Source organism: Miscanthus floridulus, chromosome 6 (genome assembly GCF_019320115.1).
Source record: "Miscanthus floridulus cultivar M001 chromosome 6, ASM1932011v1, whole genome shotgun sequence".
NCBI classification, from domain to species: Eukaryota; Viridiplantae; Streptophyta; class Magnoliopsida; order Poales; family Poaceae; genus Miscanthus; species Miscanthus floridulus.
Window position 1 is genome coordinate 58,189,132 of NC_089585.1, and position 16,525 is coordinate 58,205,656.

At 43.6% G+C, this 16,525-nt stretch overlaps 1 protein-coding gene and 5 non-coding genes across 7 annotated transcripts in view; all 6 read left to right on the forward strand.

Annotated features, from left to right (window-relative positions):
- The first annotated feature begins 2,877 nt into the window (after positions 1-2,877).
- Positions 2,878-2,962, forward strand: LOC136462140 (small nucleolar RNA U36a). Its single transcript, XR_010760659.1, has one exon. It is a non-coding gene; the product is annotated as a small nucleolar RNA U36a (small nucleolar RNA).
- A 63-nt stretch (positions 2,963-3,025) lies between these two features.
- On the forward strand, positions 3,026-3,119 carry LOC136462071 (small nucleolar RNA Z223). Its single transcript, XR_010760593.1, has one exon. It is a non-coding gene; the product is annotated as a small nucleolar RNA Z223 (small nucleolar RNA).
- Positions 3,120-3,199: 80 nt separating this feature from the next.
- On the forward strand, positions 3,200-3,317 carry LOC136462072 (small nucleolar RNA Z278). The gene has a single exon (XR_010760594.1). It is a non-coding gene; the product is annotated as a small nucleolar RNA Z278 (small nucleolar RNA).
- Positions 3,318-3,434: 117 nt separating this feature from the next.
- LOC136462133 (small nucleolar RNA snoR97) lies at positions 3,435-3,536 on the forward strand. The gene has a single exon (XR_010760652.1). It is a non-coding gene; the product is annotated as a small nucleolar RNA snoR97 (small nucleolar RNA).
- A 5,719-nt stretch (positions 3,537-9,255) lies between these two features.
- LOC136462115 (small nucleolar RNA snoR60) lies at positions 9,256-9,329 on the forward strand. Its single transcript, XR_010760634.1, has one exon. It is a non-coding gene; the product is annotated as a small nucleolar RNA snoR60 (small nucleolar RNA).
- Positions 9,330-10,181: 852 nt separating this feature from the next.
- LOC136456059 (nicotinamide adenine dinucleotide transporter 2, mitochondrial-like) overlaps positions 10,182-16,525 on the forward strand; it is a 35,462-nt gene continuing 29,118 nt past the window's right edge. For both annotated transcript variants that reach the window (XM_066455816.1, XM_066455817.1), the window contains exons 1-2: positions 10,182-10,519; positions 10,619-10,717. In XM_066455816.1, the coding sequence (XP_066311913.1) occupies positions 10,441-10,519; positions 10,619-10,717 (178 nt within the window). In that variant the 5' untranslated portion in view covers positions 10,182-10,440. The remainder of the gene's footprint in view (positions 10,520-10,618; positions 10,718-16,525) is intronic.

The window sequence follows — 16,525 nt, forward strand, 5'->3', positions numbered from 1 at the left end:
GCGCACTAGGAGTGGAGAGATGGCGAGAATAGCATGTACCCACGTGGCAATGGACTGGATTGGTGGAGTACTATGTTCTTGGGTGGTGCGGACTCATTCTTATTTTAGAGGACCTAAGGGTAGGTTGGTATATGTTGGTCAGGGACCTGCATATGTCGTGTGGTCTGGAATTCCTAGCTGGGTTAATAATCGGTTCGAATCGTCGTAGCTCCTCGGTTATGGAGACTCAACTCTCTATTCATCATCGTAGTTAATAACTGAAACTTGAGCTGGATTTGAGAAAGAGTTTGATACGAAGTTCATGATCTCATTACGGATCATGGCAGATTCATATATTGTTCTTATGAAGTTTAAATATTGAAATACTAAAATTTTGTAAAGAGCTTTTACGCAAAAGAACTTTGAGTATTGCTAAAGCCATACCTTGAATCCCTGAGCCTGCATTCCTGAGTCTTCTCAGTTTTTATTTTGGTTAAGTCTTGTTGAGTACTTTTGTACTCAGGGTTCGTTGACCCTTGTTGCAGGTGAGCCTCATGAGCAGGTCTGTTTTGGACCTTGCTGCATGACTGTTGTTCTTGTCGATGACGATAAGTGAATGTGTGATCCTTGGGCAGGATGCTTATTTTGTGTGTTATGTTTATGTTAATTATGTCACACCACTACTACTATGGTTTGTAATAATAATCATACTCAGTTTGTAAGGTTTGAAACAACTGGTTTGTAAACTAAGTTATCGTAAGACTTCCGCTATTTTACTCTGATGTATATATTTGAATAAATGTTGTAATACTGCAATGACTCTGTAATGTGATCTTGCTCGGAAATCGTGGATGATTCGGGATTCCCCGAGGACACCCGACAAACTTCTTAAATTACCAGGAACATATGCATAGTTTGTCAAAGGTCGTTGGACAGTGACAAGTGCATGTGGGTCCTATAATTTAGGAGGTTCTACCACAGCGGAGCTGGGTAGGTGGCGGCTAAGACATGGCTACAACTTTGATGTAAAAGGTATCTTCATTTGACATGATATAAAAACGATATTATTTTTATAATGCGACAAGCGCTAGTTCACGATTATTACGTTGCTGAAATTTTGTATTATTTTTTCGAGCATCTTAACGACCCCAAATGTAAAAACTCATCTCATTGAGTGCTACAACTTTGATGTAAAAGCTATCTTCATTTGATAACATATAGAAAAATATTATTTTTCTAATACGATGAGCACTAATACACAACAATACTGTCACGCACCAACAGGAGTGGCGTGACAAGGTTATTTTGTGGTGCAACAATGATATTGGCGCAACCAAAAGTGTCGGATCTAAAAAAATCACTTTTCCTATTCCTCAGTTGCCTGAAATTTGTGGTTGTGTTCAAGTGACGTTTCTATCCGTGGGATGATGGACATCAGCATCAGTGCGCTGTGTTCAGCTACTATTGGGTCCATTGTTCCTTATTGGATTTGAGAATGCATCCGCAAAGGCCGCCGCCCTACCCAAGTGCTTGACCAACCACCTGCTCCTCTCTGTCTCTCCCTCCCACTCTCTCCTCTCCCAGTTCCAGTCTCCCAGATCCTGCTCCTCTGTCTCCTCTGGCTCCATGGCACCCTCACCTCACGTGGAGCACCGACTGTGGTGGGCAGTGGCGCATCCCCCCTCCCTTCAGCACAAAGTGGCCCTCGGTGGACGAGCAGCGAAGGAGCAGCACGCGCGACAGCGTCAATGGGGACCAACGCGCGCGGGGGCAGCGGCGGTGGAGTAGTGCCCACGGCGGCCCATCCCCCAGCAGCAATGGTCGTCTTGCATTTCCATTCGCGCTACCCGCTGTATCTTCTTCCTCCTTGTCCCCGTTGTTTCATCACTTGTTGTTTGCGTGTGTACTGGATCTCATTTCGTGATTGGGTGTTGATTTGGTCATCAATTGGTTAAAATCATATATTGAGGAGGGCATGGGGATGTAGATTTTTGCTAGTAAGGTTGGAATCCTTGTGGAAATGAGGGTTGTATTGTGTTTGTTCTTACTACTACTCGAATTAGTTAGGGTTTGGTTTGCTAGGTTGATGTATGCTCTAGCTAGTTGCAAATCTATTTGGTCAATATCCCTCATGTGCATATCCAAGGATTTTCACCCGATGGCTTTTGCCTTATCATAAGAATTTATTGATTCAACACAAACAGACAGCTAATCGGAACCTTAGCAGATCTGTCCCTCAGAGCTTAGGAGACTAGCACACGGCATGAGCCATTGGCCAATCGGGACCTTGACATGGACAATTCTTAGGCCCTAGGTCCAATCTGTTCATCCCTGCCTGATCTAGGAGTTAGCAATTTTATCATATGTGTTGTGTTCTTGGTTGTATTGATACTTTTGTGGGATTTTTGCAGTTGTGAGGCTTTGCATACTAGTACGCCAATAAGTGGGCGAGCAGGCCCAAGGCACATCATTAGGAAGATCTAGTGGGTGAGTGATTGATTGTTAGCGCGACTCTACTTCGCTTTTGTCTTCATTGTAAATGAGTGCTGTGTCAGTGATCCTATAGCAGCAGCGTAATGCATTATCTGATTTTCTTATTCAGAAGAGATGAAACTAGATTTTTGTGAGGTTATGATTTCGGTCAGTGGTAGTTTTTTTTAAATTTGCGGTTATGCTGAGGCACGGAGCGATTGACATGTTTGGGCAGTCTAGATTTCGTGATGATTGACTGATTATCTGGTCAGAATTTTTGATGAGGAAATGGTACTTAAGATTTCCATTCAGTGTTGTAGGCCCTGATGAATGTTGTGATTGGTCCGTGTCAAGGCAATGGATACAGATATTCACAATACATCATTTGCTATTATGTTTGGTTTGTTGTTTCGTTTGATTGATTGGTGGCGGTGATTCGACATTACCCGTGCTTCTGATCTAACCTGTGAAGCAAAGGGAAAATTAATGGTTGAATTTTTTATATGAGCCATTTAATAATCATTCAATTGTCTCTTGTTATTTTCTGCATCAGCTTATTTCATTCATGTCATTTATTTGGCAGTGATGATATAACCATTCAACTTACAAAGCCAGTTCTGCTTCTGATAACTCATGACTGGTAGGCCTGATTCATATCGGAGCCTTGATCTATATCATGTTTTGATAAATACTCACTCACTTAGGATCATGCATTTTTTTTTCTTTGTCCAAATCTTACATCTCATTGGCCTCTGATGAAGTTGCCCAATGTTTGGATGCTGCATTCGGCTCCAAGTTCATGCTTGTCAAGTAGAACCTACTTGGAGCTGTTGTACTCACATGACAAGACTAGGTAATCCTAAGGCTTCTATGTAGTGTCCAAATGCGTCTGTAGTATAGATATATATGGTAGATTAGTTTTTTTCTCCCTAAATAATTATACTGGGTAAATTTTTGCTGAGTTTAACTATCCTTGCACTAGTACTCTTTGATCTATGCTGAGGCTAAAAAACTCGGAGAGTATGTGCTGTCATCAGCTTCGACTCTGTCCTATGAGTTGGGAGTTAAATAACAACACAAGATTGTTTACTTCTGTGAGTTTAAACCAGACATTTTGCCTTTTCCTTTCAATATAATTATTTTTTCAGGCTTTAGAACAATGAGTTAGCTACTTATGTCTAACATATTAATTATAGAGGCCATCCTGGTACCTCTTGTATTACGACCTATATTATTTTGACATCATGAATGCTTGCAACTGGTTTACAATAGCTTGGTGCAAGTGCAGAACCTTCTTTTTTCATCTAGTCTTTTACCATACTAGCTAGAACCTCTTTAGTTCTTGTATGGATGTCCTCTCAAGTGTAACAGGGGATGCTCTGTCTTTAGGCAGCATTTTGCTTCTTTTGTTTACTTGAAATTGAAGATTAGTAAGATCAACAAACCTTTTTTATTTCTAGGTTCAAAAAAAATTCTACCATATAGAAGTTCAATAGGATCTAAGAGCAAAACTCTTTTGTCTAGTTTATGTCATCATTGTTTAGTTGGGTTGCTGCATCTGGTGTTTAGACTTAATCGAGTAGTATTGTCCTGATGGTTCAGAGAAAACATAATTACACCTTTTTTTGGAGGATTCATCAAAAGGTTGTAGCTAGAAGCATGCTTGGTAATACTACTTTATTCCATAGTGATGTGTTTAGCACTTACAACCTGTTAAAGAATTTTAATTGGGCTAGATCATATGAAGCATACCTACAATGCAGTAATTTTCTTTAGAGATCTGTAGTTTTGTTTAGAACTTTCAGTACATGCCTGAAACACTTTTTGGGTTACTAAAGTTGTCAATCTTTAAAGTTGTCACAATGGAAAATTCTAAGCACTTAATGTTTCTCCAAGAAACTTGTTACAAATACATTGTTGCAGCCTTGCAGGCATTTCTAGATTCCATAGTATTACTATCTAATCTGCATTGTCCGTCTAGATTCCCTAGTATCAATGTATCATTCACTTGGATCCTCTCAAGTCATGATACAACCCTATCAATAACCTTTGCGTTTGTTCATATTTTCCATTTAAATAACTATAATACAGAGGAGCTTATCTGGACTAGAACCTATCAAAACTATACTTATGCATTGCTAAAGGGTGTATAATTTGACAATAAGTCTTCCCTAATCTTGGCACACCAAAATTAATGCTTTGACATGCTTTTAAAGAGCTACAATGTTTCAAAAATAATATTCAATCTGTGCATCCTAAATAATAGCATGGCACTTTAAAGACAAGGCAGCAAAATCACAAAGTACAAACCATAGTGGAAATAAGCAGTTACCTTCAAGTATCTCCAACTGGAATCAGGCCATAGTGGGTCCAGTCACAACCAACTATCATACCAGTAAACCTACAAGACAAGATAATAATACATCACAAATAATCACTTAAGAGTAAGTACAAATAGTGAGTAGCAGCTGCTCTCTGGGGTCTAAAGGCTGAGCCTCGCTCTCCCGCCTCCACTGCCAGCTGCCATCCATTCATCCAAATCCAAGAAGCTAAGAAGAAGGCCTCATATATAGGCATATAACTGAGATGGAGATGGACTTGGTTCAGGTTTCGTGACTCCATGCATGCATTTCTTCGGTTCCTCCTCTTTTTTCATGGCTGAAAAGAGAATAATCTCGTCGGTGCTAGAAAAAGGTGGTGCTCTGGATCCCTACCATGACCAATGACAGAACAAAGCATAAGGTCATGGAAGCCATCACGGACATCTAAAGCAAGCAACTAATCCAAATACTATTAAGGATGTCGTTCCTTCCTTGCTTCTTTGTATTGCAAGTTTAATGAATTTGGATGAAAAAAAGAGCTATAAAATATGATATGATGGATCTCTACAGCTGAAACTAGATAGAAACATAGTCCAGATCTGGATGCTTGATTTAATTTCAATTTTTCTCCTTTGTTTGTTCGCCTTGTGAACTAGAGCTACTACAGTTAGGTCATAATGTTAGGTTGGTGGCCGAAATAGAATCCAATTGTGATGCCTGATTATAGTTTAGAGTTGTCTTTGTGCATAGGTGCATGACACCACCTTGTTTGTTTACAAAGTTTGTTGCAGAATATATGTGCATTTACTAAAAAATGACTCCGGCTCCGTGCTTAGGTGGTTACAACTCTTCCTTGAGAGGTCTCAGCACAAACCTGATTATTGTTTATAGAATCAGATTTGTCTTTGTGCTAACAGTCTAGAGTTTTTTCATTTGTGCTTTTCTGTGTATTTGCTTTCTACCAGGACAAGTTAACTGTACTCAGTACTCATAGCAGGCTTCACATGTATGAGTCAGATTTTCTAATTATATACATATACAATATTATTACATTATGAACAAGCACTACTTGCACTACCTTAAATGTGCAATTTTCATATATATATTCTATAATTTTTTAAGATCATATATATTCATTGTACCTTGTTTATTGTTGGACATATGTATTATAGGCATGCAATTATTGGGCTTGTGCTGTGTCCATGTGTCCATATCTAGTCGGGTAGCCCTAGCTATGATTGGATTAGTATTAGGGAGGTAATCATATTGGGTTAACCTAGATTTACGACCTACAAATTAATCATTTGCAGGATCGTGCGTAGGACCAATCTGTGGGTGGCTAAAGCACACTATTTATGTCCTTGAAACAAATTATCTGTTGTGATTTGTGCTAACACATCTTGAACTTTGTTTATTGTGATTGTGGTAACACACACCTCTTATTTGTCCTTGTTATTTCATAGAAAAAATTGTCTCTTGTGATTTATGCTAACACATCCTGAACTTTGTTAATTGTGATTGTGCCAACACACACCTCTTATTTGTCCTTGTTCTTTCATAGAAAAAATTATCTTGTGATTTGTGGTAACACATCTTGAACTTTGTTAATTATGATTGTGCCAACACACACCTCTTATTTGTTCTTGTTCTTTCATAGAAAAAAATTGTCTCTTATGATTTGTGCTAACACATCTTGAAATCTATTAATTGTTAGTTGTGTCAACACACATCTCTTATTTGTCCTTGTCCTTTCATAGGAAAAAAATTGCCTCTGTGATTTGTGCTAACACATCTTGAAGTCTGTTAATTATGATTTGTGTGAACACTGACCCCATCAAAAACAGATGGTATACCAATTAACTTGCATACACGGGTAATAAGATTGTATAAGTTTCAATGAATTAAACGCATTTTATGACTATCCTCGTACGAAAAGAACATTGTGTCATAAAATATGAAAAAATATGGTATCATCCCGTAAAAACATAGCACTATAGTGTTATGTGATTGTTTCAGGGTGTTGTCATTTTTTTGTCATCTCTGTGAAATTTCTTGATAACTTGGGAAGTAGGACTCCATTCATTCACCACTAACTCCTTTGTTGATGTAATACAACATCTGTCAAGAAACTGAACTGCTCATTTTAATGCAGCAAGTCTTGAGATGAGGGACAGTGACCCCGAGACGACACTTGAGGTAGACCCGAAGGCGAGCGAGAGCTTCCTGAACCCGAGAAAACTGCAGCTAGAGAGCTATGAGATGTCCCAGGCTCCCAGCAATGCAGGAGCAACACGCTACAGCCTGGCCTTGTGATCATCTCACTGGTAAGTGGTGAACATAAAGTAGAAATTGCATTTTCAAAAAGTAATAGTTATAGTAACTGAAACGTGCAATTTTCTTTTGTATTGTATGAAATTATTGTCATGGTATAAATAGTAGAATAATTGATTATGCAACTGGTGGAAGAACTTTCAGTCTTAGTTACACACATATATCTGGTGTTGCAACTGAATGTAGGCCTTAGTTTTTGTGTGTGCGAAGTGTTGTGTGTCAGTTTGATCTCTAATTGGAAGGATGTGCTTCTAGCAGCTCATGCATGTTGATACAAATAGGATCATGCAAGAATGGTCAGCAGGATCTTCTTGTATAGATCAGATTTGTAGTTTTTGTAGCTTGTCACTGTCTGATTGTTTCTGACAAGTGGTAGTGATTAGAGAGTCAAGTTTATGCCTCTGCGCAAGTCTAGGAAGCTCTCAAATGTCTTGTAGAGTGATTATGGTCCACTTTGAACATCTAGTTCTTGAAACTTTGAGTAGCAAGTTACTGATAACTATTGTACCATATTTTCAGTTTTAGAATTGCATGGAACCACTTGTCATTGTACACTTTTAGCGTTGGCAAAGATCTTGCATTTGGGACCGTAAAAGCTTTGTTCGTCCTCTCATAGTGGCCTATTTTTACTTGTGATCTTTAATTGTCCAGTATGGGAAACAAATTTTTCACGCAAACAAATTTTGTCAATCAAATTATCAAGGGAAAACTCTACTTGTTTAGTAAATCTGCGTAATCGGCTTTAAGAAGTATATGTAAAAAAATTCAGAGTAGTATTTCAAGGCAAAGTAATAGTCAAACTCAGATATTTGATTGCCTTCATAGTCATTTTCTGTAGACATTTTTTAGTTTATCTTGAAAAACATTGGACTAGGGGAGCTGAACATGGCATTCTACACATTCAGCTTTTGTGATTTTGTAGACTTTAGGTTCTTTTCATTCCTTGTTTGTTCAGTTCAAAGCATGTATGGTTGTATGAATTATGTTCTCTCCTTATTGCTTTTGTCAAATAGGTAGCAATAATTTGGTCTGCACTTTGACTGTGAATCTAACTGCAGATTTCTGCCACAGAATGTCTTCCACCTGCAATCTACTTATTAGTGCGTTGCTTTACTATTTGTGTCAACACACATGTGGCCCAATGCTATTTGGGCAATTGCATAGTTTCATTTGACATCCTTGCCTTTTGCAGCAAGGCACCAAGCGTATGCCTAGTATAGCTGTTATAAAATTTGTGGGTTGCTACTGAGCCAGGGGGAAGAAGATGGAGGAATTTTTTGTTTATATCATAGAGAGGATAATTGTGACATTCAGCTCAAGTATAAGTATCGGTCTATGTTTTGCACCATATGCACCAGTACTATGCGTTTGTCTTTTATTGTTCTTATTTGATGCCTCTCCAGTTCTATCTAAAGTGGAGATGCCATGCTGTAGTAGCTTCTGTTTCCATCTAACTCAACTGATCTGCCAATTATACTCTGTTTCTCCAACAGGTGCACTCATTTCATTAGTGGTTACCACAAGTGGAAATGTGGAATCCTATGGATCTCAAGCAAGCCTTCTCTGCTACAATCTTCTACCTACTGCTTCTATTCTGTGCGGGCTGCAGATTTCAGGTGTTTGTATCAGGTAGCTGCTGCTAGTTTAGTGCTACAGTCAAATAGAGGCAAAAAGCTATAGCAGCTACTGCTAATGCTGCTGCAAGTGAGCAGGTTTGGTCCATTAGAAAATATGGCTTACATGTCTCTAGGAGTTGCTGTAGCATGGTCCTTACTATTGTCAGATTGTGTATTAGTTTAATGGTAGTATGTTGTCTTAAGAGTTTGGACACTCTTGCAGTCTTGCAGAATTGGCCGGTGTATGCAATTGAGTTCTCCCACAGGAGTGGAAGAGACCTTGTCAACATGGCAAAGAAGAGGACAAATTTGATCTCCATTACTGAGGATGTCAGGTACCCGGCAAGGTACTGGATATTGGTTGGCATGGTTGATGCTATCTTCTCTGATGTAGCACAGCCTGACCAGGTATTCCTATCATTTCCTTGCAACCTGGTGTTTGATTCACTTGTCTGTCATATTGTTGAATTGAGAGTTGTTTACCCGTATTCTCTTCCTTTATGTTCTTTTCATTTTTAATTTGGCAATATTGGTCTTAGCACATGATGAGCATACTCGGATTCCCCTTCAGGACATCAATTGGATGATGCAGATTCGAGTTTCTGATGCCTGTTATGCCCTCTGTTTCCTCGTTTATATATGGTTCCAACTGTGTATGTGATATCTATAAATAACCTGCCATTGCCTGTTTGGACCATTGTAATTTTGAACAGTTTATTGCTTGATGGATTTATAATACTAGTTATTAGTTTATAATACTAGTTATTATAATACATATACAATATAATTGTAGTAACAATATATAGTATTTGCACTATTTGAAACGTGCAATTTTCATATTCTTGTGTTGTAACTTTTGAAGACCATATTCATTGTCTATTTTTGCAATAGTGGAATAAAATTTGTACTCTATCAATTTTAATTTGTGGTAGAGATTCGTTCTACAGTGGGATAGATATGTTAAGTGTGTTTACTAGGCAACCCTTCAAAAGAGTGTGTTTACTGGGCCAATAGTTCAATTCTAGCCCAGCCGAGCACCAACTTCAGTTAGCGGGTATTGGATCATGCGTCTGTTAAGGTTTGGCGGACCCGGTAAGGTTTGGCGGGTTTGATTCGCGGACCCGTTAATATTGCCTGTGTACAGAAACAACCAGCTTTGAATGTGATCGTTGGATCCAGATCTGATGGCCCTAAGACGTTGCCTGAAAAAATGCTATATTTCAGACGACTGAAATATAGCAACTCCAAAAAAAATTAAAAATGATTATTATTAAAATATTGAATAAAATGATTAAATAAAAAAACCACAACCTGACCTGGGTCTTATTTGGGCCACGAAGTGCACTTGGGCTGTGAATTGAGAGGTGGGAAAGGTGTTCTTCTATCAGCCATTGGATGACGAATGGAGGGCATCGGGCAAGGGCTAAGTTAGCCGTGACTTACCTTCTGTACGTCAGAGAATCCGAGCTGCCACCGCAGAGCCCCAGCCCTAGACGCGCCGCCCCGGGCCTCCTTCTCGACCCACGACCAGCAGCAAGCTAAGCATCCTACTCTCGCCTGCTGCCCCACGCGTTACCACCACTCCGATCCGGCTGCTCCGCCACAGGGCCGGAGTGGGACATCGGTATTCAGCCTCTTCTAGCGGCCGTGTGCGAAGGTGGACTCGGAAGGACGGCCCGGTTCGTATCTTCCTTTCGGTTCCTGAGGCGCCTGTGTCGGCCATGTCGGAGGCCGGCCGCCGCGGAGCGCGGGAGAAGCTCCGGGAGGCGGCCTGCAACGCCGTCGCCGGCGGCTTGGCAGGTAATTCTGCTCCCCTCTCGCGTTGGCTTCCGGGATTCGGGTTTGCTTGTGTGATTGTGACGGTGGTCCTGTGTTTTGCTTCCTTTCTATTTGTGGCAGGGGTGATCTCCGCGACGGTGTTGTGCCCACTGGACGTGATCAAGACGCGGCTGCAGGTCTATGGCCTCCCTTCCAACTTCTCTGGCGCACCTCCTCCTGGTAAGTTGCCTCTGCTCACGATTGCCTGCCTGCCTGTCTGCTACCTCTATGTTTGGTTTGCTATGAACTCCAGATCGTGTTTGGGTTCATTTTATGTTTATTTGTACATAGAAGAATACGTCCCCCAACCCCTCACCCCCACAACAAAGCGCACATGAGTTTCATTACAGTGAATTCAAGGCGCGCCTGCCAAAGTTGTTCAGGTCTGCACTTCTTGGAATGCAATATGATCGGGATCTAAGTCTTCTGCTCTCAAGCACTGTTGCATCTATCGAACTGGAGTTCAGGGCTATTGCCATTCCTTAGTGGTTCACTTGCCTTTCCTTCCAATTCTCTGACTGCGTTCTCTAGAAGTTCCCCCATCTTGTTGCATGTAAAGTGGGTGCCATCATATCATCTTTGCAGTGACCTTTGTCACCACCCTCACATCCTTCCAGCATTCTCCATGAAAACAAATTGCATTTTGTAATTTCTATAAGCTCCAAAGAATTTCAAACATGCACACATTCTTTGTGAGAGCACTTTTGCCTCATACTAAAATTGAGCTACTGATTCAAAATCAGAATCAACATTACACTACAAGATATAAACTTCAATGCTCAAGATATTGGCAGCAACACAACAATAAAAAAATAAGTGGTGAATGGATTCATTTTTACTGCAAAACAAGCAAGACATGTCATCTACATGACTTCTTTTAGCCAAGTTATCTCTAGTAAGAAGCTTGTTTTTAATTAATTGCCACATAAAGAGCTGAACTCTTTGGGAAATGCAAACTTTCCAAATGGCAGGTGTATAAATTGGACAGAGTAAAGACTCTTGGATTCCTAGCCCCAGATCACAGCATACAGCCATCAGAGAGGGAGATAAACTTCTTCAATAGCTTCAAGCTCAAACCACAGGTTCATCATTTAACGGGAAAACGTTCTCTGAAACTAAGTTTCTTCCATCCCAGAACCTAATCTTCCATCCCTTTGGAAGTAGGTTTCTTCATAAAGTAAGTTTCAGGTTCTCCTCATCCCAGGCTTCAAAAATAGTTACATTTTTCTCATTGATTAGGATGTAAATTGGACACGATTGAATGGCCAAACTTGAGTTACCAAACCAATGGTCCTCCCAGAATCTAATCTTTGTTCCATCCCTCACTTTCCATTTAAAACCAAATTTGGCAGATTTAGCTGCCCAAAGCACTCAGGGCAACGGAAAAGGTTAGGAGTGTTATTTTCGTACTTCTCATCCACAATCTTTTTTTTCCACAAAACATTTCCACTCAAAGCAGACACGTTAAGGCAGCCAAGATCTGGAATGCCCAAACCCCCACCCTTCGGGCCATTAATGTCCTGTTAGCTAAGTGATATCCATTCTCCTGATTGTTCTAGAAGAAATGCCCCATATGTGAGTCGATTGCTTCCACAGCCCATTTGGTAAACTTAATGATAGACATGAGGTAGATGGTAATGCTGGCCAGGCAGGATCTAAGAAGGGTTAACTTCCCCCATAAGAGGAGTCTTCCCCTCCAACCACCCACCCTCTTAATGATTTTATCTACTATAGATTGTATATCCTGCCTTCTAAGCTTAGAGAAATGCAAAGGAACACCCAAAATACTTAAAAAGTTAAAAGGTAACTTTGCTCTTTTAGAGCAAAAGAGACTAAAGAAATCATTTCCCTCACTATCAGAGATGCCAATAGTCATCAGATCGCATTTGTCATAATTAGTCCTTATGCCAGAAAGGTTTTCAAAGCATGCTAAAAGCCACTTCAAATGCCTAGCCTTTGTTAACTTATTCTCAAGAAACATGATGGTACCAACTGCATATTGCAGGGATATAATACCACCTGGTCAAACATTAGGGAGTAAGCCATTGATTAAACCGTAGTTGGCAGCTTTTTTAAGGATCCTAGTAAAAACATCAGCTACTAGATTAAAAAGGAGAGGGGCTAAGGCTTCCCCCTGCCTTAGGCCTTTTCCTTGTGTAAAATAAGAACTATTCTCATCGTTAATAATCTTGACACAAATGGGAGCCATCTCTCACAATTTTACCATTCCAGGAAACCCACTTATCTCCAAAACCTCAGTGAGCATATACTCAAGGAAATGCCAACTAATTTGGTGCTAAGCTTTTTCATTGTCTAATTTTAGGATCACACAAACTTCCTAAGAAGAAACTACAAGATTGAAGGGGATAATTACAATTGCGTGCTATGCAACCTAAATCTAGAAGACACCACATATCATCTGTTTTTTGAATGCCCCTTCAGCACTAGATGTTGGAATTTTGTTGAGATTTCTTGGGATCACGTCATCAACTTCGATTTAACCCAGAAAGCCAAAGTGGAATGCCAACATCATACCAAAACCAGATGTCATCTGTGCAAAAACCTTCCACACGCACCACTTAGGTGGTATTCCTCTTATCCTGACCAAGGTTTCTAGTAGCTGTCCATATGGTTCAATTTCTCCTACCCATTCCAGGACCTCCATCCTTTCTCAGATTTTTGTTGAACGTAACATCCTTTCTCAGATTGAAAGATGTATAGTTGTTGATGTCTTTATGTCTCTTGTGAGGAGGGAACTTGACAAGGAATTTCCCCACATCCAGCTGTTATCTGCCAGGTCCAGCATCCCCCCCTGAAGAACTTCTCACAATATCACAGTTACTCATATTCAGCCAAGTTGGTCGATGGTGTGGATGTCTGCCCAGACCACCCAGGTCCAAGTCCTTGTTGAAGTGAATTTGGGTGCCTATTTTAATTTAATAATAAAATGCCACCTAGTTCCTCCTAGGTTGGAAAAAGTTGAGGCTTCTTCCACATGGGGATGACAGTCATGGTGCAAGCTTGTGCTGCTGCTGATTGTGCCCTTGTTGCTAGCCTCCCTGCATCCCTCCACCCTGATTCTTCATTGGGTTTCCGCCACCTTGGGATCTGTCAAGGGCGTTGGCACCCAAGGTTGGAGGTCCTTGGCTCCTTAGTTCATAGCCAGGGGCCGGTAATGGTGCCAGGGCTGTTACCTGGTCGATCAGAGAAGAAGGGGGTGAGATTGAGAGAGAAGAGGTAGATTATGGAAGTAATTGTTCTTTCTTGATTCATTCTCACGTAGTCCTGGGTACATATAGGAGGCTGGCTCCTTGATTGTAGCCCTGCCTTAACTTCTAATTACTCAACCAACTCATAATTACTAAGGCCCCTTCAGCCACCCAAGGCCTCCTCGGGCTCCTGGTGGCCATGCACGCCCTCGGGGGCACCCCTGGCTGCGTCTCGTGCCCGCAGCCTGCGGCTGTACTGTCGGCCCCACATGACATCTCTCCCCCCCTCGACGAGCAGTTCATCCTCGAGCTTGAAGGAGGGATAGCGGTCGATGAAGCTCTCGACGTCTTCCCCGGTTGTTGATGTCGCCGGTTCTCCCTGCCAATGCACCAACACCTTGTGGACACCTCTGGCCAGGCGGGTACGGGTGGCGCGTTCCGACACAGGTTGTGTGGCGCCGTGATGAGTGGGCGGCAGGGTTGGAGGTGCAGCCGGTGGAGTGCCTGCGAACTTCTTCAGTAAGTCAACGTGGAAGACGTGGAGGCGGGCGCGAGGCGGGAGCTCGAGGTGGTAGGCGACGTCATTGATGATGGTTGTGACGCGGTACGACCCGTAGAAGCGTGGCTGGAGCTTCCCCTTGGTGGCCACGTGCAGGGAGGTTGGGGCGCGGTGGCGAAGCCGCAGCCAAACCCAATCGCACACTGCATAGCGAGCTTCACGATGATTCTTGTCGTAGTGGCGCTTGTAGACTACCTAGGCTTGCTCCAGGCGGCAATGAGCATCGGCCAGGAGCTCATCCCACTCAGCCATGCTCTTGGCCACCGCAGCCACCCTCGTTTCGCTGGGCTTGTAAGAGCGGATGGAGGGTGGGTCGCGGCCGTAGACGATCTTGAATGGCGTGTCCTTGAGGGAGGCTTGAAAGGCGGTGTTGTAGACAGTATTCTGCCCATGCTAGCCAGCGCATCCACTGGCGGGGGCGATCGCCGGTGAGGCAGCGAAGGTACATGGTGATGACCTTATTGGCTGCCTCGGTTTGGCCATCAGCTTGGGGATGGAACGCTGAAGTCATGTGCAGCTTGGTTCCAGTGAGGCGCATGAGCTCCTTCCAGAAGATGAGGTGAACACCGAGTCTCGATCAGAGACTAGGGACTGAGGCATGCCATGAAGGCGCACTATCTCGGTGAAGAACGCCTATGCCACAGACTCCGCCGAGTATGGGTGAGCCAGCGGAAGCGGAATGAAGTGGCAATACTTAATGAAACGATCGACGACAGTATGACTGATTTGCCGCCGACGCGGGGAAGAGCTTCAATGAAGTCCAGCCCCAGGCCTGTCCAGATCGAGGTGGGCACGGCAGTTGCAGCAGTAGGCCGGTGGGGTGGAGATGTTCAGACTTGTAGCGCTGGCACTGTGGTGCAGGCACGGATGTAGTCTTGGACCACCGTGCGCAGGTGAGGCGAATGAAAATCGCGGCGCAGGCGGTGTAGGGTGCACTGGACCCCTTCGTGGCCGTCGTCCTGCACGGCCGTGAGGACTTCGGCCAGCAAGGGTGATGCTAGAGGGAGGTAGAGGTGGCCCTTGAAAGCCACCATGTTGACGATGAGGGACCAGGGAGCCGTGCGCTGGCCAGCCGTAATCTCGGCTTTAATAGCGCCGCATCCGTGTCGTTGGCGTGGCGGAGGCGGTCGACGAAGTCGAAGCGCGGTCCATAGATGGCAAGGATCGCCAGCTCCTCAGTGTCCCGGCGTGACAAGGCGTCTGCCACTGTGTTGGTGCTGCCAGCCTTGTATTCAATAGTGAAGTCGAAGCCTAGGAGCTTGCCCACCCAATGGTATTGTGGTATGGTGGCCAAGCGTTGATCTAGCAAAAATTTCAGACTGTAATGATCAGTCCTTACCAGAAATCGCCGCCCCAGAGGTATGGACGCCAATGTCGGATGACGAGGACGAGGTCGATGAGCTCCCTCTCATAGGCCGCCAAGGACTAGTGGCGTGGCGCTACTGGTCGGCTGAAGAATGCCACCGGATGCTGGCCCTAGAGAAGGACTGCCCCGAACCCGTAGGTGGAGGCGTCACATTCCACGACGAAGGGCTCGGCGAAGTCGGGCAGCGCGAGGACCGGCGCTGTGGTGACTGCTGTCTTGAGGGCGGAGAAGGCAGTGCTGGCTGCCTCTGTCCAGACGAAACCCTCCTTGAGCAGGGCGGTCAGCGGCGCTGCGATGGTGCCGAACTCCTTGACGAACTTGCGGTAGTACCCGGCCAAGCCGAGGAATCCGCGGACCGCCCTGCTGAGCGAGGTTGAGGCCAGTCCGCCACTGCCCGGACCTTGTCGGGATTCATGGCCACCCCAGCAGCGGAGATGACATGCCCCAAGTAGGCGATGGAGGTGATGCCGAACGCGCATTTGGAGCGCTTGATGAAGAGCGGTGCTGGTGAAGGACGGTGAGGACAGTGCGTATGTGCTGAAGATGTTCCGCCCACGAGCTGTTGTAGATGAGGATGTCGTCGAAGAAGACGAGGATGAATCGGCATAGGAATGGGCGAAGCACATCGTTCATCAACGCCTGAAATGTGGCTAGGGCGTTGCTGAGCCCAAAAGGCATGACGAGGAACTCGTAGAGGCCATCGTGAGTCCTGAACGCCGTCTTCTCGACATCAGCAATGTTCATGCGAACTTGATGGTAGCCAGAGCGGAGGTCCAGCTTGGAGAAGAAGTGGGCGCCGTGCAGCTCGTCGAGGAGCTCGTCAACCACCGGAATGGGGTAAGCGTCCTTGATGG